This window comes from Apteryx mantelli, chromosome 7 (genome assembly GCF_036417845.1).
Source record: "Apteryx mantelli isolate bAptMan1 chromosome 7, bAptMan1.hap1, whole genome shotgun sequence".
Classification (NCBI taxonomy): Eukaryota; Metazoa; Chordata; class Aves; order Apterygiformes; family Apterygidae; genus Apteryx; species Apteryx mantelli.
This window is the reverse complement of record NC_089984.1, coordinates 13,168,605-13,194,292: the sequence shown is the minus strand read 5'-3', so window position 1 is coordinate 13,194,292 and position 25,688 is coordinate 13,168,605. Positions and strand designations below refer to the sequence as shown.

The 25,688-nt window shown below is 35.7% G+C and overlaps 1 protein-coding gene and 1 long non-coding RNA gene across 2 annotated transcripts in view; one reads left to right on the top strand and one right to left on the bottom strand.

The window, feature by feature from the left end:
- Window positions 1-25,688, bottom strand: part of LDB3 (LIM domain binding 3) — a 121,736-nt gene that overhangs the window by 14,095 nt on the left and 81,953 nt on the right. Inside the window, exons 7-12 of the mRNA XM_067299800.1 lie at window positions 16,906-16,941; window positions 14,954-15,157; window positions 10,259-10,432; window positions 8,486-8,593; window positions 3,269-3,316; window positions 445-572 (exon numbers count right to left, since the gene is read on the bottom strand). Coding sequence (XP_067155901.1) covers window positions 445-572; window positions 3,269-3,316; window positions 8,486-8,593; window positions 10,259-10,432; window positions 14,954-15,157; window positions 16,906-16,941 — 698 coding nt within the window. The remainder of the gene's footprint in view (window positions 1-444; window positions 573-3,268; window positions 3,317-8,485; window positions 8,594-10,258; window positions 10,433-14,953; window positions 15,158-16,905; window positions 16,942-25,688) is intronic.
- The window catches only part of LOC106499866 (uncharacterized), a 58,508-nt gene that overhangs the window by 29,720 nt on the left and 3,100 nt on the right, over window positions 1-25,688 (top strand). The gene's annotated exons all lie outside the window — the stretch shown is intronic.

The following is a 25,688-nucleotide window of genomic DNA, read 5'->3' as shown; positions in this document are numbered from 1 at the left end:
GAGTTTGAGAAGTTCAACATATGGCCTTACCTATTTTGCAATATATCCTACTCAAGTTACCTTCACTTATTTCATCTCCTTCCTGAAGTGTGCATTCTTAAACCGTTTTATCAATACTTACATGTCTTTGGATTGCTAATTGAGTACACTAGGTTATTTTGCAAATGCATTCCTTTTGAAAAGGTAGGCTACACATTTTTCTTACAGCCTTTTCCCTTGCTTTTCTTCTTCCTCCATCCATTCTACATATTCACTTCAAAGCAGAACAGAATCTTTAACTTTGAGCTAATCTGAAGCAAAACTCTAGCAAACCAGGAGCATTTGGCTCCTTGCATGTAATAAATCTTTCCCAATATGTGTGTCCTGTAACGAAATCTGCATTGTCTTTACAAAAAAACTGCTGGAAATTGTCCTGAATCCTTTCAGAAATTGAAGTCACCTTACCTGGCTGGTAGACAGAGGGCTTTATGCTGGCAGTAGTGACAACCCTTGGTTTTGAAGTAGTAGAAGCAGCAGGACTTTCACCATAACTTGCAGAAACTGGCGTTGGTGCATAGGATTGGCTTGTGTTTCTAAAAGCAAAATGAAGCTATGAGCAACTTTATAAACAGCAAGAGTTATTGATTATGAAATCAAGAGATCTGGCAGCTTCCATAGTACCCCAGGGGTGCTGTCCTTGAGAGCTACAGAGAGAATACTGTGATATTCATAAGTCTTCAGCATTGGTAAGGAAGACTGACAATTCTCTGGAAAGAAAAACTAGCTGAATAACAACTTTAAATAATCCAAAATTGCTCATTGTCACAGAAGATAACTTACTGAAGGAATATGATGGACGTATTAAAAATATTCTCAGTTAGCAAGGGATTGGACTTCAGGAATATGCATATTACATTCAGGTTTTCTTTCTTTTTACATACAAACAGGCCTGCTCTGTTCTAAATGAAATCAATGAGGGATTTCTTGATGACTTAAAGATGACACTGGCTCAAAAGCACAATATATGGAATTTAATTACTTCTACTAATGTTTATAAACATTATACTGTTTTCAAAAACATTGCAGTGGCCTTTGAAAAGCATTTCTGAAACTAAATCTTTTCCATATTCAGACTTGAGACCATAATTTACATTATTTTTTCTAATGTTTGGATTCAGCTAATCCAAAAGCATGTGATATGCAATATTATGATTTCATTTTTGTGTTTGTAGATTAAGAACCTTTGCTCAGGGTTCCAAACATCACTAAGGATTTTTTTTTCCTCCATTTTATAGCTCAGATGGTGATACTCAGTATGATTATAGTAGAACATAGAAGTGTACGCTTCTTCTATTTGCCTATTATTTCGGACGATTCTGTTTGTCATAACTTTGCTTCATAAACTGCTAAAAGAGTATTGCAAGCAAAGAAAGGAAGCGGGAATAAAGAAGCACAAGGAAGGAAGGCAACAGATAGTGAGATTTACTGGAATTTATGCAGTAATAAAAACATTTCAGTACTGAACATCCTTCTTATTCACCCCTAATACCATACTGTTTCATATTTTTCCCTTTCAGTCTTACAATTTCATTGAGCCAGATCCCTACCCATTTCTTGTGAAGGGTTTAGGAGTTATGTGCATAGTGGCTTTTTCTATAGGACAAAGTTTATCAGCACAAGAAAAGAAGAAATGTCCTGCTTTGCCAGACCATCTTGACCGCTACCCTTTCTCCAACAGTGAAAACAGATGCTATCTGGGGAGAACATGTTATAATTTTTACATATAGGAAAACCAGCACATTCCTTCCAGTACAGGTAAAAGGCATACTGGCAAATGTGAGCTTTTGAATTTTAATTTTAAACAAAATTAACCTATACTGACAACATAGCTTTTTGCCACTTTGACAGTGCATATAGTAACGATGCAGTTTGCACAGCATTGCTGCTTCAGGCTAATTTATTTAATCTATGTAGTTAGAACTAGTAATACAACTATTGCTATAATGACTGTAACTAATTATTTCTATACCTAGTCTAGGACTGTAACAAAGTGGATTTGGGTCCACTGTACCATGAATGGACAAGACTCAAAGATAAACTGTTTCAGTGGGTTTGTATTCACCGTAAGTTCTCTTCAGAATTGTGCCATGATTTTGTAACTGTCAAAGCTGTTCGAAGTACAATGGGACAGCTGGTGTTATCAGAAGCAATATTCATTCTACTTTCCATTCTTACCATCCATTTTATGTTGATCCCTCCCCATATTAGAATGCACTGGTCAGAATATCATTGCTCCTTACTGTAGCACAGACAGGAAGAGGTACACTGGGTTTGCATACAGCTTTCAAAAGGCCTTTAGCTGAAATATACACTACCTAAAAGATTTTTTTATTGTTTCAAAATCTACTATTCAAGGTAAATTAGACCAAAACCCAGTAAAATATACTTACCTTTAGAGGACTGGCGGACAATATTTACTATGTGGATTAAATGTTTTTAAATCATGTATGTCATAAAGCCTTTATTTGAAAATGGCACACACTTAGTAATGGCTACTCCCAGACATACGGGTTCATTAGTTGGAAGACTCATTTCTAGGAGTCTTGATGCACAAAACACATAAGGAAGTTCTGAGCCAGATTAATGCTATTTAGACTGTCATGAAAGAAAATAGTTATTCAAAACTCAGGTGTTTTCCAAAGTCAACATCATGATAAAACCATGCCACTGGATTTCTTTGTACACTCAGGGAAATGAAGTTGAAAACAAAAATCATTTTCAAAGTACCAAAATCATCACAAAATTAAAGTCAACTACTGAACTCTTTTACAAGTCAAAGTAATAATACATATTAAATATAGTGAGGAAGGGAAAAAGGCTTCTCAAAGAGAAATAAAGTGTTACACTGCATCATTAAGGGGTTTAGTGAAGTTAAGTCAGCCTTCAAAAGATTTATCAGATACAATTTCTTCTAGAGAAAGGGAAATAGCAGGTAACAACAACAACAAAATACGTCCCAAGGATTGAAGATGCTTTAATAGAACAGTAAGCAATGGCATCTCAAAAAGCAATGAAAGCACCCTACTTAATTTATCTGTAGCAGCCAATGGCATGTGAGAGGCAGCAAATTAAATACTGGCTCTGAAAACTATTAGTTGCCAGAAAGAGTAAATATTTCTAAGCAGATCATTTTTATGTTAATACTTCAATATATGTCTGCTAGCAGCAATAAACTGGCTTGTTAAGTGCTTTTAATATACAGTAGCTGCACAAAATAACATTTTTATACCTCTTTTTTGACTGGTAGCTGATGGAGGTGGAAGAATGCCGGTTGAAACTAAAATGAGACAAAAGTTGTATTTGAAAAGAATGTATGAAGAAAATCAGGGTATCTTGTCCTGCAATTAATTTCCTTATAAGTTATAGGAAGTACACTTACTAAGTGCTAGAGTAAACAACTTGTAATAATTTTTAAGGATTTAAAATCATTTAAGAACAGTATTATAGTACATTCTGCTTATCTTCTTTAAACTAGGAATGATACTGAAACCTCAATAAAGGAGAAGAGAAATAAATGAGCTGACTATATTGCTCCGTAAGTCACTCTCATCCAGTTTTGCCAGTTCTTTAGTTGTGGAATTCTAATTCAACTCCTGGACAGTATGCTTTGACATTCACAATTGATTTGTATTAGCACAGAAAAATAAGCATGTTTTTGTTGTTGTTGTAAGCTTAAGCCACATCAAATTTTAAAAGCCAACCTTGAATGAACCAAAGTTCAAAGATCGGCTAAGTTTCCAGGTTAATTATGAGGCAGCAAGGACAACTCCATAGAAAGGCAAGTAGAAAGTATTTGAAACAACTACATCAAGCTACCATGTTCAACTTATCCCTTTCAATACTACTCTACTGTGCAGATACTAAACAGCCTTAGGTGGATCAGTAGTTTTTTTCCTTGGGGAAACAGCATCATTTCAGAATTCCTATATGGAATCTTCAGGATTCCTTTGTGCAAGTACAAAAAGTACATAAAGGCCTGCACAACATATGATCTGAGAAGTGAGAGGAATCAGAATGGATGCAGCTCCTGTCTAAATGTCCAGTGCAGACCTGCACAGCAACAATCGCATCCCACAACAGCACAGCCTGCACTTGTCAGAATTATCAGGAGGACCCTATCACACGCCAGTGATTTCTTTAACTTTGGGAGAAGAGTTTTTCTTCCTCTTACCACAGAAACACAGGGCTTGGATTAAAACCTTAGAATCACAGAACCTACACCTTCCTTTTAGAGCCATAATCCTACCTAATATATCCTCCTGCATTTATATTCCTGGAGTGCTGCCTCACTTGTTGCCCTGCTTTTACCCTCCAGGTGGAATAACCAATTGCACAGAGCTTCACAGCTTATTTAAGACTCCTGCTGTGCTTTCTCCTTTGTCAGTAAGATTGTAAGTGAAAAAGTAAGTTTAACACTGCGGATCTAAAAATAAGGGAAAAAGATGATCAGTTAAGGATTAATGACATACTTCAAACATTCTTCTTTAGGAACACTACAAAGATTTTACTAATGTTAGGTGTTATGGATACAGTCTTGCTCACAAAAGCAAAAACTATAGAACTGATCTACCCAAGTTTAAAATTGGATTTAATTAGTTAAGGATATTGATCAAGAAATTCTCTGACATTTTCTTGGTGGACCTTTCTAAGGTATCGGGGGGGGGGGAGAAAACCCAAACCAGTGGATCAATGGTGGCAAAATCTCAGGCCCACTCTATCTGAATATGTTTTACAGGATGGGGATACTGTTATAATGAATGCCACCCACGTTTAATTTTGAACTAAAAATTATATGAACTACTACAATTCCCCAGTGGTATATGTCAAAGACAAAACTAGATTTTTAGATCTGTATTTTGGCATGTGAAACCCTGTTTTTAAATGAAAACTATCAGATGCTCAACAATTTGAAATAAAAAGGAACTTCGGAGCCAGTTCTAGGCCCCCATTTTTGCATACAGTAGCTATAACATTTGATAGTTTAAAACAAATAAACAAGGAAATAGCGCGCCAAGAAAGAAACAGCCACAGTTGCTGCACAACCATCTAACAAAAGATAAAACAGTTTGCTTCTTGTACCTGTTTTTCAGGGAGCCAATTTTATACAGGTCCGCTGAGTTTCTGATTTGACCTTAAGTCCCAAGGCTTGTTGCATTACTGAACTTCCAAGAGAGATGTTAGCTAAGATCATAGCATTTGCCTGCTGATAACAACCTGATGCATGTGTCAGCACGATACCTGTGTCTAACCTGTTGCCCTGCCTGACTGTTCAAAGGCTGAAAAGGTTTCCCCCCTTATATCCAGCTGGAACTTCTCTTCTTTTAATTTATGCTCGCTGTCTCTTAACTATTAGTCTTCAAATTGCAAGGTAATGCCTTGGTATTAGAAGGCTGCTGTTAGCTCCCCCCGCCCACCTCACCTCACCCCACCCCACCCCAAATCCTTCTCTTCTCCAGGCCAGGCAAGACTAATTCCCTCAGCCTCTCCTCTCAGGAGGAGTGCTCCAGCCCCTGATCATCTTGGTGGCCCTCCACTGGAATTGTTCCAGTTTATCAACATCCTTCCTGTACTGGGGGAGCCAAAACTGGACGCAGCACTCCAGATGCAGTCTAATGACTGCTGAGTAAAGGGAGATAATCACTTCCCTTGATCTATTTGCTCTGCTCCCATTAATACAGCCCAGGGTGCTGTTGGCCACCTTTGCTGCCAGGGCACACTGCTGGCACATGTTCAGCTTGCTGGTTACCAAGACCGCCAGGTCCTTTCAAACGGGCTGAAAAGGGTAAAATAATCCATGCCATTCAAATGCATCAGATAAAAGCCATTTAAATTGAAAAGAAATTAAAAAAATTCAAGGTGTTCTTGTTCATCTTCCTCACTGATTCAAGTTGTGATTTTGTAGAGGTGCTGTTTGCACCATTACGTTTCACACTCACTAGTCCACATGGATACATAACTACAAATGAATTTATTACTATAAATGAATTTATAGTTTCAAGGCCTCACCCTGCTTCCTCTCTCCAAATGAAAGGGATGTGAAATAAAAGTGAAAAGGATAAAGGCTCAGAAAAGAAATAATATTAACCTAGGGCTAAAATAGCCATGCAATTAGTGTCAATAAATGATAACTATTTTTATACTAGTTTATTAGTTGTTTATATGTAAATTATATGTAATATTGATTACATGTCTTTCTTCACCTCGTCAGACAACTTCACAGAATAACGAAAACAATCTCCAAAGGAAATTTTGTTTTATTTCAGAAGTTTCTTAAAACTGAAAAATTTATATTTTAGACATTTTTAAAATCTGATGTCTTCTTTAGCCATCCCTTTATATCCTCCTATTCATGATACTCAGAAACAGAAATTGTCAATGAATAATAGAATACACTTCAGTTTCACTGAGGTGTAAAAATGCCTTTGTAATACAGGATAAGCAATGAAATAAACCTGACTACAATTTTACCAATGGAGTCCTAAAAGTGAATTATGCAATATATTTGTGATTTTATCTTTCTGTTTACCCCCCAAAATGTTCATTAAATGACAGTCTTTCATTATCTGATTATCTTCTTGAAGAAAAAGAACTAGTGCCATTTTTTGTGTGAAGTCAATGCTCAGCTCAATGAGAAATGCATATATTGCAGAAATAAAAAGTACTACTATGAAGGCTTCGGAGACCTATTAGCTATTACGAATAATTCTCACTGAAACTAACAAAATATCTAAGCAAATCTCTTCTGCAGATAAGTAAAAATATAACCATCATAACAGAATTTGCATGTGTCCTAAGGTACAGACTGATGAAACATGATTAGATGTCCTCTGGCTTGCCAAAGTGGTAACTAGGGCTTCAGTTTGTTTTCATGTTCTGAATGATGGATGCATTTAGGTCCTGAACTGCGAGGAATGCTATCACTGAGTTTCTTCTGTAGCTCAAAGAAATAAATAGGCTTTGCATGCCAGTGTTATAAACAAGCTCAAATATGCACAGTTATTGTTCCTTATGAAGCAAGTAACTTTCTTTGGTTGTAAGAGGTTTTCATCAGTCTCCTACAAGAACTACGTAGGACCCTAGTCTCATAAAGATATGTGATCATTCCAATTTATTAACACAGAGATTTGGGAAAAACAACATTGGATAAGATATCCACATTTAAGAGCCTAATAAGAGCACAGAACCAAATGAAAATGCAGTGTAAGAATTACTTCTGAAATGCACTGAGCCCTCAATTTCAAAATTAGGTTCTCGTAAGGTATTTTATGTTGGACACACATATAATGAATTCCCTAAATAACCAATCGCTCTTGAATCTTGCAAAATCATACATAAAATTAGATGTCAATGACAGCAAAATGACCCTTGCAAGACCTGCTGTTCTATTCTTACTTCCTATTCTTGGTGACATTCACCATCTTCATAGTTTAATTGAAAGTAAAGTTATGATTAGTGTACTTCCACTCAAATACATGAAATTACATCAGCAATTAGTTTTACTTCTTATGCTTTAGCATCTCCATATGGGAATTACAGAAACAAAACCAAGCCAGGTTTACATCGTAAAACTCCAAATTCTCTTCTGTTCTATAGCTTTTCATTTAATTCATTTCAGTGGTGTGAAGCCATCTGAAATAGTTTCAAGTATATATGTGCATATAGCTTTTTCCTGTTGTTTTCTATCATACTCTTGAGAAGGATCATTATACTTTTTGGATTGTAGCCTTCAAACTTAATGTGCTTTGTTCATTTCAAACAGCACCTCTGGGTGACTCTTAACTGCCTTTTTATATTAAGATAAAAGAGACATGGATAAATACTATCTCAAATGCATTACTGACTCATAGCCTCTCACTATTTTTGAAGACTTTACTTAAATAATCAATCTTAAAATCTGCTGTTTTTTTCTCTGTTAGTCTTGACAAAGTGTTAATGAATGAAAGCAAAGAGAAAGCTTAGCAGAGAGACAGTAGAGCAGTATTTGTTTCTAGTGATAGATCTACCTTTCCCTGTAACTGGTCTGTCACTAGTCATGATTTAAAAACATAATAAAAGGCCCATGATTCTTTGAAAGTTCATCAGGTGGTCAAATTATGATCCTGTGTTCTCACCAAGAAAAAAAAAAATTGTCATTGTCACACATTCTCTCTAGACAAATATTTTCATTTTAAGATGGCAAAAACAGCACAAACCAACTGACTGGAATACCTTTGATCACAGGAGATCTTTTGATCATATATTATAAGTCTAAAACTTCAGGTTTTTCCTAGCTCGGTTTTCATGTAAAAGATCAAACAAGAAGGCTGTTCCATTAAACACGTCACACTTTTCAATACTCTGTGTCAAACCAACCTCTTCAGAAGCTGTAAACTTTAAATTGGAGAAAATAATACCAAATAAAAACAAATTAAGTAAAAAGAAAACAAAGAGAGCTTTACAAATATACCTAGACTGAGATGAGATAGCAGATGAGATAGTGGAAACTGCTAATGACATGTTCTTGGACCCAAGAAAAGGCTTAGGTTGTGAAAGAGAGCTGGGGGCTGCAAGCACTCTGCAGAGGACACAGTAAAAGTATGAAAGCATGTACCAAATAATTTTACAGGGATAAAGAAATAGCGACATCAAACTTGAGCTTTCTCTAAGTTCAGATACAAGAGGACTGCTGCATAGTTACCAGCACCACATGTGTTTTCTGTGGCATATCTCTGCAGACTTACAGAATAGCATAACCATGCGCATTCCTACAGAACACAAGACAAAACGCACACATTATGCAAAATTTTTAAACTGGAGTCTGTTGGTAATGAAGAACAACAGTATTTCAGGACAGAACTTGTCAGTGATACATGTTTTTCCTGCAAGAACTGAAGATGTTTGTGTCTGAACTCAAGCTAAACATTTTAATAGACAAGCAGTACCAGACTAAAGATTCTCATATTTAATACTTTGTAATCAGTCAAAGAAAGTCATTGGCATGATTAGTTTAATAGGGTAATTTTTGAGGCCTGTATTAGATAATACATCTTCTTCACATTACAGTTTAACCTGAGGACTAAAATTACTTAACCTGTATTGTTATTTCATGTGAAAATGCCTTTCAACACAGTTTGGAATTGCAGTATAATACCTTATTTGAACCTCCTTTGCTGGCTGAATGTTTGACTTTCTTGAACTGGAAAAAAATATTGAGTCCAGTAGGTCACGGCTAGGAAAAACTGACTAAAGTGAGAAACCAAATAGCTGGTATACATAAGCATTTTAAGTGAATTGGCAAAAACTGAACAAGAAATAGAGGCCAAGACAATATTTCCAAGCAAATTACACAACTCTAAGATACCACAGACTACATCTTAGGTCTTAGTTATTTAAAGCAGTTCATGTTACTGAAGATGTGTTTTCTCCTTCAACTTTTAAAGCATGCTAAAATATATAACTTTCAAGAATATTCATGTAGCAAAATGCATAACAAGGAGAGAAAAATATGCACAAAATGAATTCATTCTTACTCCTTCAACAATTGCTATCATGTAAACGACAACAGTACAAATTCCATCCATTTCTTCACAGACTCAGTCTGATCACCTCTGATATACAGCTGTAACTCCTACTGTAATACAAGTGTATACGAATGTGTACCTCCCTGAAACTCACATTAGCTCTGTAGTTAAATCTCATGAAAGAAAAACAACAGTAGATAAATCCAATACAATTTATTGGCTTAATACCTTAGAGAGCAGTCGATCATCAAATGTATGGTTTTATTGACATATTGCTCATTGTTTACCCTGTTCTACTGAAATGTGCTACAATATGGTAAACTCAATCACATGATTAAATTACATGCTGTAATTTTCCACTTCACATCATGTTTTAGAAACTCTATGAAAAGAACTTTCATTCACCCATTGTAATTACTTTTTTTTTTTTTTTAAACTAGTGGCAAAAAAAATCATTTCTATTTTTAACCCCAGACTTGCTTTTAGAAAATATAACCTGTATCCCAGACATAAAGCCATTCTTTCTTATTTTTCTGGGCAGTTTTATTTTGCAAACATAAACAACACATTTCAGCAAAGAAACAATACTGAAATATATAAAAGCATACAAATAGGCTACAGCTCTTATATACTACATTCTTAACTTAAGAATGTGTATGCAGCATTTGCAGAGCCATACAGGGGTACATCTGCGAAAGGACAAAGCAACGAAGCATTACCTTTGGAAGGAGGATGAGAAGGACTCTTGCACTACTGAAGTGGGAGTGGTTGCTGGCAGTGGAGTCATCAGACTGGCTGGATTTTGAGCAGCGGTAGCAGGCTGATGCGCTGAAGCATGTGGCACAGGAGCAGAGGCAGAGCTGGTAGACACTGGAGCATGCTCAACAGGGGTACTAATTAGAGTTAAATTAAATAAAACAAGAAGCATTTTAAAAAGATGCGTATTTAAATGTAAAGCATAAAACCTACTATGTTTGAACCTGAAGCTGCAAACATAGTAGCAGGCTGTGTTACTGAGAGAAAAGCACAGTAATACAGAGTAAGACAACATTTGTTAGGCATTTTTGGATGTGCAGTTAAGATGGCAATGCGGTTTTGGTCCTGTTCAATTGAAATTTATCCCAGGTGTTATACAGCACTTAAGTCCTGCTCCCACTGAAGTCAGAAACATGTAGCATACAGTACTTAGATGGTTGTATAAAGCCTATTGCAACTCTCTGAATTAGGATAAATTTCATCCGATGTTTACTCCTGGAGCTGAAGTTCACATTAGGAGTAAATTTTTTAATTAGATGAAGAAAAGCAGTTTAAAGGATACTGTTATAGTCTTATATCAGCAGAATTACTGCAAATTCTGATAGTCTAGAAATCCAGTCAGCAAAGCCTTTCTTTTGGGATTAATCAGTTTTGTGCAATACATGTAATGGAAAGATTAAAAAAAAAGTCCATTGATTGTCTGTTCGTTTCTGCCCTAAATTCACCATAAATTATATCAGCCAACTAGTCAAACAATTACAGGCCTTTATACACATGCAACAGTATGCAACAAACAAGGAGAAGACGTAGGAAAAGTTTTACTACACAAGCTTTAAAACCACTTGGGTGATGAAGACCAGAGTTGTTATCCCTACGTTCCTCTAGTGGCTCAGATGATATAGATCAGAAAAACATTAATATTTAATTTAATTTCACTTTATTTGATTGCGAAATAGATTTACTGAGGAAAAAAAAATCTAGTCTCATATCTTGTGACTATTTTAGTAACCTACTGAAATACTAATTTGTCTTTCATCACCTGCTATCTGAGCATCCAGTGCTCATTAACATATTTTAGCCCCACAGCCTCACTGGGATTTGGAAGGTATTTCTTAGGGATAGGCAAATGGGGCAAAGTTGATGCATTGAACAACTTCCCTAGGATAACAGCGGATAACTGATTAACTAAGTATTGAAGCAATTTTTTGGGAGGTTCAGTCCATTGTTTTCCACTAGATGTTTTTAACATCAGATGGATAATCGTATGTTTAACCTGCAAAATCCAAGTTCTTCAATGAATGCTTCAATGAATTGGATATTAACAAAAGGAGAATAATATGCACATTTATTAAGTTGAATGCACTTATAGTCATAGATAGTTGTCAATAAATGAAATAAAGACAGCAACATCATTTAAAAATACTCCACTAAGAGAAAAAAAATGGCAGAAACAGGAAAAGGCAAACTTAATTTGGTCTTTAGACAAATTGCACTGTGGATTTTATCAGTCATTATCTCCAGAACAAATAAGCCACTGAAGATAACTACTTACAGTTTGAGTCTTCAAGTTATTACACTGTTTTGGGTCAGAAACTTTTCAGTGATAACATAAACAGCTAATATAACCAGGCCTGATGGCCATGGTTCTTGTTGTCATATTAGTGTGTAATAGATTCATTTTCTTTGGTTATCCCAATACAATATTTATTTTTAATAGTGCATAACTGTGCATAACTTAGTTGTCCCCAAAGCATTGATGTAAAAGCATGTTTATACATAATGGATGCATTTTTACTCCTTTTGACCTAACTCATAAGCATTTTGCCACATCTTTGGGTTCTTACGAATTACTCCCATCAAGGTGATGGCACTAGGTGATTTCCTTGTGCAACGTACAAAGAATGCCCAAAGTATTCTTCCCCTGAGCACAGCAAGTATCAAATAACAAGAGGCAGCTTACAGTTCCAAGACTGTTTTTCAGTCAAACCTTAGCTCCCCAACACTCTTTCAGCTGTTCTCTAGGTGAGTTTGCCAGTGTTTTTCTTTGCCTTTCAGCCATTCAGTCTGGTATTTTCTTTCGCTTCTCTCACCAAACACCAATTCAGCAAGTTATACTCAAGACCTAGAATTAGTGTTTGGTACATGAGAACCCACGACACCCCCTGCTCTTCAAGGGACCGTCCCATTTCCCCTAACCTGCTCTTCTAACTGCACCTTCTTGTATGGTTTAGTACTCTAAATGATGGTGTCTCTTATTTCAGCCAAACATTTTTTCATTTGGTTAGCTGGAAGTGTGGTTGTTATGCCCACTGATTTCAACAAAGTTTAATCCAGCCTACAGTGAAAGCAGCAAATCACTATTTTCTCCTTTATGAGTTTCATTTGCCATTATATACATAGCAACCGAGCTCCTGAAAATACTAACCTTGTTTACAATTCTTGTTTTCAAATCAGTACACCTAAAGTTTTGCAACAGTTTTGCACAAATTTGTTCATCATAATATGCATTTGAAATTCTGATCAACTTGTCTTTCTTGATGGTATTTGCATTGTGTTGCAAATTCTTCTGCTTTAGTTATTACAATATCATTTATATAGACTATGTAGTAGAGTAGCTGTATATTATACACTAGCCCATGATCCATACCTGTGATGTACTACTGAATTTTAATATAAATGGATACACACAGGATTTGATTTATTTCTTTGCAAACAGTGGGTACTGGAGTTTTCACATTAAAAGGTGTTGACTCAAAATTTAATACTTACACATCTGTGATTTGGCAAATATGAAAGTATGGAAACTATACCATAAATAAAATGGAACTTAAGTCTAAGTCCTAAAAACAAATACAAACCAGAACGACAAAATACGTGAAATCCTATTGCAATTGAAGTGAAAAGGAATTTGTTACAGATTTCAACAGAATCAAGACTTCATACCATAAATATCAGCAAATAGTGAGGTTACTTAACTGTTGTAAAGATCTCTGAAATGTTAACCAAAACGCATACTCAGTGATTATCATATGAAGGGAAGATAAGAATGTGTGTGGGCATTGATCTGTATAGAGACAGACTGGAACTGGACAAACATATAAATAAACTAAATGCAAACATACTGGAATACCATATAAAAGTAAAAACAAAACAAAACATTTTTTTTTTTATATCACATGCTGTTTGTAATGATTCTTTTTATGTGATTAAAATGTTAGAGGTTTGATCAGCTTCCTACAAGGAAGAACATATTAATTATTTTACAGAACAAGGAAATGGTTACATGAAATACATATAAATCTTAAAAATCAGGGTGAACTGGTTACATATAATGTCTGCAGTTGGTGACTAATTTGTTAATCAGTTTTACAGACAGAATTTAGACTAATGTGACTATTCTTAGTTGAACCACTACAAATATTTAAATATGTAAATATAATTTAAATATTACTAGATATTTAATAATATTTTAAATCAAGTATTTTAAATTTAATATTTAAATAATTTTAGATTATTTAAATTGATCTCTTAAGTTTGATGTAACTGCTTCCATTTACTTCTGCTGAACATGTTTTATATGAGCCCCAGGATTTGCATAAGACAAACAAGTGGCTCCTCTGAAGTCAGTAAGTTACATTGCTGGTTTCAAAAATGTCAAGACTTCCTCTGTTTAGAATTTCTATCTGATGTTTTTTAGTTCTTCAGGTGCAGAAGAATTAAGAACTGATAAAGACAAAATACTGCTTTATAAAATGGAGTATCTATTTTAACAGCTTCATTACAGGCACATTACAGGTATTTTTGTTCAGCTATTCTGTACATTTTTAATCCTTACAGTAATTTACATTTTAAGGAAAAATCAACGGAAATGTACATTCTCAAACATCTTTATATCTGTGGTAAGAAACAAACATAAATGCATAACAAGATTAAGTTATGTGGATCAAAACAAACACCTGTATTCTGTTGTTCTCACTTGATTTTCACTCATGAAAAGGAACACAGATCAGTAGAGGTTAAGAGGATGATAATGGTTAACAACCATGATGAGAAAACAGCAACAAACACACACTAACATTTAAAAAAGTAAGTACAGATCACACTTCTTTATCTCAGTGGAGTCCTAAGTTTCTGAGACTTTCTGTCCAAACAACAATTGAATGGATTATTAAACCTCTACTTAGTCTCTTATGTAATACGTGAAGTCCTTTTTGTTTCAAATCTTCCAATACATCTCTTGTAAATAAATGAAAATTCAGGGGACGAAAATTAAAATGACTGTTGTAGCATTGAAAAAAAAAAAAAAAGCTGGAGAATGCATTTGGAGGAAGACACAACATGGAATAGTTTTGCATTTGGATATGGGAATGTTTGTGCTTGTAGAACTACTGACTAGGCATATACTGAATATGATCAGCTGCTGCTTCTTTGCAGAAGGTGCTTAATGGCTGTTGTTAGCATACTGTAGGTGAAATCCTTAAGAGAGCCACTTAAAATATAAAACCCATATAAACTAAAAGTTGCTGGAATTTTTAGAACTTATACGTCTGCTTATCAGGAAACAGGATTTTCTGTGTCAACGAGTTAGAGGATGTTATTACCAAACCATTCCAAAGCTACAAACCAGGTCAGTTATGCAGATACATGTCGCAGTGTACCTTGGATTACCAGATGAAGTAAGAGGGACTTTCTGGCCAGTGCTGATGCAACTGGCTTCCCTCTGACTTGTACCCGCTCCAAGCCTCACGCACCCCTTGGAGGCCACTGGCTTAGCATTGTCAGTGTTGGCATCCAGCGTGCATGACTTAGGAGGATGCCAAATACTGGAGGTCACATACTGCGCATGAGTAGTACCGGCAGGCCTGAGTAACAAAGATTACAAGGGGATTTGAACATGAGTTTTTTTGTTTTTTTTTTTTTAATCATGTCACCCATTTCTTAGGTAATATTAGGTTTTTGAGGGAGAGAAAAAGAATTCCAGCCATAGAAGCAGCTGGTGGTTTTAATGGAAAAAGGTTTGTTTGAGATATATATATATTTTTTAAAGTTTTCAGAGATCCATGTGCCTGCTATCTACAGTATCAGATAAAGCAGCATTTTAGAACACTAAGACCTGGCCCTTTAAGACAGCACTTACTGTTTACATGCAGTGGGGAAAGCCTTCAGAAAAAAAGAGCAACAAGGTGCTGAATCTCGTAATAGAAAAGTCAGTTTAGCTCTAGGTTTAATAATAAAGGCTTCATTTTTCTATTTTGTTTTTTTCTGGAAGAAGATTTACATCTGTAAATATCCAGCGTCCTCTATACGTATCGCCAAATTTCTTCTATCTTAGGAGATCATCATGGTATTGCATTTGAAGTCATGACAAATTTCAATGGTTTATTAATTATTAAGATCAAAAAAAGGTTTTAAGAAATCAAGAAGATATGTACCCTGTGGCATACCTTGTGGAAACCATATTGCTGAAAATATCAAAATAAGACACATAGCAGAGCTGTGATGATAATGGAGGTGGAAAAAGCTACAGTATGACAAACCATGCAAGATTAAGGCAACATAGTGTGACACTAACACCAGTCATACATCAGAGATTGTTCCTGGTAAAATCAAAAACAAACAAAAAAAACAACAAAAAAAGAAATTTCAGGGGAGCCACTCCATAATTCTGTGGACAGTTTTATGGTCTTGTGCAAATAAAATTGCTAGCAAAATGCTAACACTTGCTACTTGGTTTTTCAATTTAATTTATATACAGTTGTTATTCAGAAATTAAGAGTTGTATTTCATTCTTTTCACATTACTCATTAAACAACCATTTTTTTCCCCAAACTGTTCCAAAGTAACACACTGTGTCATTAGTGATGATAATGCTTGTACTTGGATTTTAGTTCTGCGCAACCTTTGTTCAGATATGAGCAGTCTTAACAACAACAAAAGTTGTATATTTTTAGGGAGGAATCAACTAACTGAAGAAAGCAGTGAGGTAGATTTCTTTTCATGGCATGACCTAATGAGAAGAATTTCTTTGCTTTGTTAATCTGCTTCATTCAAGAAGTACCTGCATTTCAGTATTTGTGTGTTTTAGTGCATGAACTAAATTACAAAGTGCTCTGAGAAAAGGTGGGTAAGTGTTGAAATGAAAGAAATTACTTACAGAGATATCTTTTAAACCTCATAAGCTATCAATGTTCTATCAAGGTAATCAAGAATCAGCTATAGAAGTGTACTTAAAATATCAAAAAGATCTACTAATTTAGATTTTAAAAACATCTTGAACAATTTAGACAAAGCTTAAAATAGAAATTGTTCTTAAAACCCCCTCAAACTACGATAATATTCCATTTCAAGAATGTTTGATAAAAGCATCTTATTTTTCAGGTTATAAATTCTGAGGAATTTAAGTTTCATAGTCTGCTCTCATCCCACAGAACTTTTTGAACTCTAATTTAGAAAGAAATATCTAGCCAACCTGCTCAGTTGAAACCTCCATCATTAATCATCTGCTCAAACAGTGTACACATTTGACATGTTTTGGGGATAAGAACATTACGGGGAAGTGGGAGGTAAACTCTAAATGGGAAGGAAGCAGAACACACGGAGCAAACATTACCTGTTTTCTGGTGCTGCTGCAACATTTTCCTTGCCTCTGTGAAAGGAGGGGATACAGTATGAATAAAGCAAGCATAATTGCCAGTGATGGCAAAAAAATAGGGCAAAGGAAGATGGGCTGAGGAGAAATGTTTGGTTGCCAAAAGCATCACAGAGTGGTTGCCTATGAGTATTACAGCTGTAAGAAACATGTTCAGCTCACCAAGTGAAACCCACCAAATATTCAAGTTCATTGCATGCTTTTTCTCTTTTCAATTGCAAACAACTGTGTTTCAATATTAAAGTAAAATGGAGGATAATTAACAGTTACAAATCAGTCATGGTCTGTATGTATAATATATAATTGCAGGTATAGTTTTGACTTTAGTAAGTTCCCTTTTAAAATAAGAATTCAATGGTATTCTAGTGGAACATATGCCAGCTCCAAGTGGTAAAAATAATCAAACTTGGGTAGTCCTCAAGTATCCAACATTTTGAAGTGATAAGCAGTTAAACAGTTAACAAAGACTCTTACAAGATGGATTATATATTTCTGGCCTCACTTAAAAATTCTCTGTTCTATTCAAATAAATACTGTTTTTCTCAATCTAAGTTTGATTACAGACAAGTGAAAAAGTCCCTTCCTTGAGGCAAGGAATAAGTCAGCCTCAATTTCAGTGATACAGAATTAGGCTCTGATTCTGTAAATACATATACATGCTTATGAAAGTATCTGATGAGTTTAAGTGCAAGCAATTGTGTATTTGTGGAAGAAATTAAGACATATATGTCTTAGACTCTTTTACCTTTAGACTCCTGTCTTCAGTTTGAAATCCAGGTAAGTTAAATAATTTGAGACAGACTCAAAATGCAGCAAGTAAGTGGATGCTTATGTTTTTTCCTATTTAAGATATTGTGCTGGAATTTCAACATGCTTAAAGTTAAAATATGCTGAATGAGAATATTTTCCTGAACGAGGGTCTAAAATTAGAAAACAGAAAGCAAATGTCCTCATTTACCCAACTAAACTTCCTTTCTAAAAAATCCTGCCAAAAAAGAAATACAAAGATTTAATTATGTTAATATGTTGGGCTCCAACCATTGTCTTACATTGTTTGAAGCACTAATTTTAATATTTTCCATGTTATTATTTTACATATATTATTTCTCTCTTTCTGTCTAGATAGATATTCATACATATCCCCCACTTCCTTAGTTTAGCTCCAATACAGTTATAAAAACCAGTCCAGTTTACACCAGCAAAGATTTGGGCATCGTATGTTTTCTCTACCCTCTCATCTTTTAAAAGCTCTCTTAACTAAAATGTAACCTCCAAAATATATGAACTGAAGCCAGACTTTCAAATGCAGAAGTAGATCTGAAAAGAGCCTCAGATTTGTCTTTCTCTGACTAAGAACATTATTATGGTCAGAATGGAAGAACCTGACTTGAAAATAAATTCCCTAATAAGATAGATTGGTTCACCACTCTAAAGCAATGAGAAACCAAACAGTATCTTCATAGACAAGCAAGTTGTAATTTCACTGGCATGTCATGTGTAGAAAAGCCAGACTGAAATAAGGTGGAGGAGGATGAATTAGAAAATAGGGTTTGTGAAAGAAAAGTGTTAATACACCAGAGCCATAACCATGCAAGAATGTTAAAAAAAATACAATCACAGCCTGAAGAGAATAAAGCATGGCTTATTTCCAGTGTTAATGTGCTATGAAAAAATTACCAACAAGACCAAAAGGTAGGCAATTGGTGTAAGGCTTCTAGCAGCAGTAGGCTCTGTTGTTCCTACTAACCGGCCCCCACCCTTTCTGCTCTAGTCATTGTGGCCTTATGCTGAAGAATGGAGACAAATGACACTTGGTTTTCAGGTCAGGATTTCACATAAGATTTTTCCCTGAGTGTGCAAGTACAAGATAATATAGAACAATGATGGCAGGGGAGTTGTGAAGGTTAAAAGGAGAGGTAAGTATTATAGTAAACATCCTTCCACAGAGTAGAGCAAAGGAAAAGTCAAAGGGTAAAGGGAAAGACAGCCTCAAAGGCACACAACACCTCTTTGCTGCTGGAGTTTTGGTTTCGGGAACTATTTCTCTTCTGGGAACTATTTCTCTTGCCAGTCAATGGGAATTATTCCTGTCTGACTAACAGTGAAAGAGACTGAAGATCAGATGCAGCTGTTATTGGTGATATTTGCATTTTGAGGAACAGGCTATCAGATTTCTAGTCTTTACAACCAAATATTTTTTGCTGTGTAATGAATTTTACTTCCAAGTCAAATACATCCCTGGGGCAAGCTTGGTAAAGTCAATAGCTTTACACCATGAAAGAATTTAGCTCAGAATACTAGGAGCAGTTTGTATCTTTGTGACTACACAGGCTGCTCAAAGAAATGAGAGTAGTGGATATCTTTGAGTTATCTGGGATATTTTTCTGCAGTCCCTTTAGTCCCCAGTTGAAAGGGCTTATTGATAGAAGGGTCTTAGTCAATGACTATTCTGAGAGAACAGTGGAAAATCCCACAGATTTTATTAGATATTGGCCATGCATCTCAGAGGAGACATATGTATGCAATATACTGTCAGTCCTAATTACACAGTACATTTCATAATATCCATTGTATAATATTTCCCTCTCACAAAAGCACACTACATGAAATGGTCATGAAGACAGAGCAAGTGAAATGACTTAAACAGAATCCTTGTCTCCCACACACCAGCAAGCATAACAATAGTTAACGTTACTAAATGAAAATGCACTTGCAAACCAAGCTTCTGTGTTCTAGTAGATCCTAAAAGAGCTAGAAACTTAGAGAGTTTCTAATAAATGAATTTGTTCAGTCTGAACTGTATGTACTGAACAGCAAAATACTTTCCCATTTTGTTTTACAGTTGAAAATTAAATGTAAAAGATTCCTGAACAAACATGTGCAAGTAGCAGCAGATCTGAGATGCTGAGCTTGGACACCTTCCATCTACCCCTTAGAGAATAACAGAGCTAGACTCTCCTGAACAGCTCCTCTCTACTCCATTAAAATGTTGTCGAGACAGAGAGAATATTTCATGAATAATGAAGGTCTGATGACATAAGGAACATTAAGCGTCTCGAGAGACTGTGTGTCCCTTTAGCTCTTTTCTGTCTTTCAGTACTGAAGCAGTAACTGAAAAGCAATACAAATATTATTGATTTATTCTCAGCATTCCCAAGCAGCAAGACAGTATTTTACAAATGAAGAATTAAAACATGATGGAACTGCTCACGGTCAAAAAGAAGGTCCATGGCAGGGCTAAGAACTGAAATTAGCTCTCTTGAATCCCTATTGAGTATTTTAAATATCAGCTCACCCTCTTTAACCTTTAAATGACTCACCCTCTTTAAAGCCAAAGATTATGGAATTTTATAAATACTACTCTTCAGTTTATCACTGCTTGCCTGTATTGATCATCCGATAGTCTTCTATCCAACCTAACCAATATAGGCTGGCCTTTTTCAAAGAGGAAAATAGTTATTAGGACTTAGAGCTTATTAAGGTCCGTACCTATAGAAGTCCGTACCTATAGAAGTCCGTACCTATAGAAAGTTCTGTTTTTCCACCAGTATGTTGTGGATGTGCAGGACTTACCCTTATTAAACCTGTAATCGTTTTCACTCCAAGATGTACTTATGTGCACATAAACATGTTTGTCTACAAAATATTTTTTAAGAATTTCTAATACAGCAACTAGGAATAAATTTGCATGAAAGCTTCATAATTGCCTTCCAAACATTTCTGTCTCGAAGGCATGAAATACTGTCACTGTTAGGAATTGAACATTGAGCTAGACTGGACTGTTGTTCTGATCCAGTGTGGCAATTTCTATCTTCCAGTGTTTGCAGACGAGAATTCTCCCTTGGACACATGAATATCAGACTATTGAGACTGTTTGTCATTTTATTTTTTCAAACTGCATATTTGTAACTGTAGTGGTCTATTATCTTAACAAAGATATCACAAGACACACACACACACACAAAAAAAAAATCATAAGCAGTTAACTGGAGAGGATAAAAGATTTCAGTGATTAACATGCTGGTTTAGTTATGACTTTAGTTTAGGATCAGAAAAAAGGGATAGGAGAAGAGCTAGTCTCTCTTTTTCAGCCACTGCAGTTAAGAATGTGAGCAGCCCACGCCAAACCAATATCCTGCTAGGAAGTCTGCTTTCCAAAACAGGGAAATACTTTTCTCCCAGAAGGTACCCTGGTTTGTGCAGACTGTGCCACAGAATAGGAAAAGCATCATCAGATATTCAACAAAAAAAACAGCAACTCATTCTCAACAGCTAGTATGGAACTAAAAATCAAAGCAGCTCACTAAATCAAAGCAAATCCCTCCTACAGACCTGGAATACATTTCAGCTCAATGGCCGCTGCAGATAATTATTCCCTATCTTGGCCTTAATGCTGCCATTGGATCTATTTGAACAACTACCACTAGCTTTTTTAGGGTGCCACTGGTAAAGCACAATTATCTGTCAGTAAGAACCTGAATGCAGGATCAGGACTTTCAGTTTATATTTGTGACCTTTACAGGCAAAAAACAATGCACAACAAATGTAGGTATGGTACGCTGAGAAATGATTCCCCTTTCATTGACGGGCTCTTTCTCATCATGACTTCACTTTTCCCTAAGGAAGGTGAGAGAAGAACAAGAACCCATAGATCTCAATGTCAGCTGGTCACTTTAGAGCCACTTTAATTTGTGACTTTTACGATAACAAAATTCATACTTGCTCTACACAGAGATCCTTATTATCCTAAGTTTGAAGCTGCATCTAAGATACACTAGTGCATCTTTTCTACTCAGTTCCTGAATGAACTAAATAAGCGGTATGGACTACAACAGTTGTCAAATTATTTCAGAATATGGATTATATTTTATTTCACAGATTCTCTTAAGGATTTTCTTACCTTCCCTCCCTCTCACTTGTAATTGTATAACATTCTGGATCAACTACAAAAATTGCTTACATGGAAATGAACTATTAGGAAATTATTAGTATTTAGCATAGTTCTGCTGACATTAATGCAATTTAGAAGCAGAGTAAAAGGAAGCAGTGCCAGTGCTCTGTCATCAGCCAGTTCGCAGAGCTTTGTTTAGTGAGAGTTAGAGAACGGGTCTGATGATCCACAGACCACACGTGTTAGACATGCCCAGTGGAAAAACTGTTACATGCAAGAACTCTTTCCTCGTTGGACTGAAGGCAATGTAAGAAAACAGTAGTAAGAGAGAAAGGTAGCACTGCTGCACTGGTATCTTGGTTAGCCCATGTGCATTATTGGAAGGATGCATATGCACACCTGAAAGATTGCTCAGTAGGAACGGAAGAATGAATGTGAGGTTATGAAAAGCAACCAATGCAGAAATAAACATGTGATGGACAGGAACATGCAGAAGACTGAGATGGTAAAGAAGAGATGTTAAAATGCAGCTTAGTGCACAAACAAAAATGTGAGTCTTGAGCTCTGACAAGCTCTGTTAGCTTATGCATTACTTCCTCTACAGACTATTTTAAGAAAAGCTTCACAGTATTTGCCCATTTTATTTGGATGCCTTACTTTTTCAATTTTAAATGAGTACATTCAATTGGATACACCACATCTAATGCCTGTCATCTCTGACCAACTGGTTCTACAGAGAACTGGCTTGAAAACAGTCCCTGATCTCTAAATTCACTTTTCGCACAAAAGTTCAAGGAGTATATTGAGGAAGAAAGACATAATATTTGCTCAATTTACCCTTCTGGTTTCACTCAGAATTCCACAGAAACAACTGAGTTCATTCACTATTCCTAGGTGAGTGGGGATCAGAAAAAATTAAACCAACGTGCTTCCTAGTAGTCCTTATTGTATTTATGTTCCTTAATTGAGAAAGCTAACAATAGAAGCCTGCTTTATTCTGTGGGCTGTTGTGAAAAACGACATATAGTTTTCAGATGAATTTTGGTGATCTGCCTAGCACACAGATAGGAAGTTTTTGGCACTTGGGCAGGTCACCAGTGCTAATCATTGGAATTTTGGCAAATGAAGGGATAGAAATGCCTTAATTGGTCTTAGAGGTGTCAAAAGAATTTGATAAGCAAAAGGAAGACAGAGAATGTTTTCGTGCTGGAGGGGAAATTTTTGGCAATTCACGTTCATGACTACTGCAGAAGGCTATTGCTTAAGGCTAAGTGACTAAAGAAAGCCAACGATTTATGGACTTGGTACCAAAATTCTACCTTTTTACATTTGTGAACTAAAACTTGTGCAAGTATCCATATATTTTTTGAAGGTATAACGATAGCCCCAGTCACTGAAACTCATGGTAGAGGCTGCTAAAGAAGTTACAAAATCAACATAGTCACTGTGGGCATCTAAGTGTACAACTGCCATCTCTTCTGTCTCAAGAACAGGCTTCAGACAGCTGCTCTGATACATGAGAGTCAGACTTTTCAGAAGTGATAAAATAGTCCTTAAAACACCTATCCCTTGCTACTGAACATATACTACCACACAGTTGTGCATAATTAGTGAGAAGCTACAATGAAGAGAAAGCGACCTCTACCTTTATTACATAACAAAACCTTATGCTCCTGCCCATGCAGGCAGGTGTAAGAAGCGGGAGGTAAGGGAAGGAACCGCAGAACCTTTTGTCTCTTCTCATCTTTTCATGCACAAAAGGAAGAGAAGTTCTCAAGCCTGTTTTCCCACAGTCACACTCCTGCCACATCCCATCAGCATGCACCGCATGCAGGCAGTATTCCTGCTGCAAACTAAGCACTGTAAGAGGTGTGGAAGAGACCATCTGAGTAGAGGGCAAGGCAGCACTTTTTAAGGAGCAGGTTAGTTTAGATCAAACGGTCTTATACCACAGCAGAAAATGAGCATTTCCCTGTGTCATAACCAGACAAGCAGATTTACCTGGAAGGTCTTTTGGTTTTGACTTCCTAGTGGCACCAGCTTTGCTGTATCTTCATTAAATGCTTTTAACACTAGGTTTTACTGGTAATATTGGGGGGGGGTGGCGGGTTAATATCACTATCCACATACTTCATTTTATTTTATTTTTGGCTTGGGGACTATTCAGTATTGTCACCAATCATCCTCCTCTGCTCAGCAAAAGTCATAGTTCATAATATATTCAAGATGGAACAGATGTACCTGCCTATCATCAGTGTTACTCTAAAGGATTAGATGACTCATTGAACTTTGAATGAGGGACCTATTTTAAGCCTCAATATCATCAACTGAGACTAGTTCTCTGAGGCAAAACAGCAGACTTCTGCAAATGGTCAAGAAACACTGGAAGATGGCATTGGTGAAGCAGTGACAGCATATAATGAAATAAGCCTGGACATATTAAAAATAGGACGTAGCCAGGCCAGACATTTTCTTTAGCAGAAACAAAGTTGGTAGCTTCTTAAAGTTCTTTGTGAATTCTCATCAGGTCTCAGTCTGTTACACTCTCTAGCAGTAGATGCAGCAGAATGGCAACTCTAGCCCAATTTCTCCACCTTACAGAAAGAGTCTGACTCCTACTCAGGAGGGAAAAACAGGCCTGTTAATAGTAACACAAGGAAATATCTGCAACATTCATTTTCTGGGCTTGAAGATCACCATGACAATGTAAGGGCAGATTTTTGAGGATAAGAGTTAAGGCATTACTATTCTAAATATAAATGAGAAAAAAGAAAAAGGACAGAAAAATGTGACTGATTTGGTTTAGTTAACAAATCCCATCACTTAAGAGATTTTTTGAAAGGCAGTCGACTAAGCACTAGAAATACGTTGTAGTAAACAATCTCGCATTAGGGATAAACTACAGCACCTTCAGGAAGAGGCCTTTGTCATTTCAAAGTTCTAAAAATTGCAACTATTGAAGAATTATTTTTTCCTATTAATTCATCATGTAATTACAGAAAAAAAGTAAACTTCCTCAAGCTTGGAGAAAATTTAGATTCTATTTTCTATCTGTTCTCCAGGAAAAAAAGGCTGACAACTATTTCTCTACATGGTTGCCTGGTTTATCTGCTCTGAATTTTTATTTTTAAATCCAGTGAGGAGAGATAAGGGGAAAAGGTCCTTCATTACATTTGCATTAATTGCAGATCTGATCAAACTATGCTTTTTCTGATTATTAAAGAATCTAGGAAGACTAACAGGAAGGTTAAACATTCAGATAAAATTTAGACATTTTCTTTTTCATTAGAGTACATGCACTAGGACTACTTGAAACAAATAGTATCAATTTTTTGTTGGTAAAACAGTAAGGATATACAATTTCTAGTTAAGGGAAAACACATTATTATGTACTTATTATTCAGCAAACCATTGAATTTAGTTGAAAACTAGAACTGGAAGATTTTTGCTTAAGTACACTTGCTGTTTTAAGAAAGAAAAGTTAATTGCATATTGATATTTTAAATTGTACCAAAATTCCCCATACGTATATAAAATTCACCCATTGTGAACCAGTCTGATCACAGCAACATTCAGAAGTAGTTAAAAAGTTGCACTGCTTTTGTGCAGTTACACTGATTTTCCACAAGTATTAATAAGATGATACGATCAGACTCTGTTTGCATTTCCATAACAAAAATATAAATGAGTATTTTGTATTAAATGGCATGTTTACTGAATTCCTAGAAAATTATGAGAGAAGAATGAAACGCATTTTAAAGGGCACTGCTGCCCATGTATACTTAAATAATGCTCAAAAATCAATTATTTTTAGACATGTAGGAGAGCTTTAAAAAAAAGAAAAGTCACACTC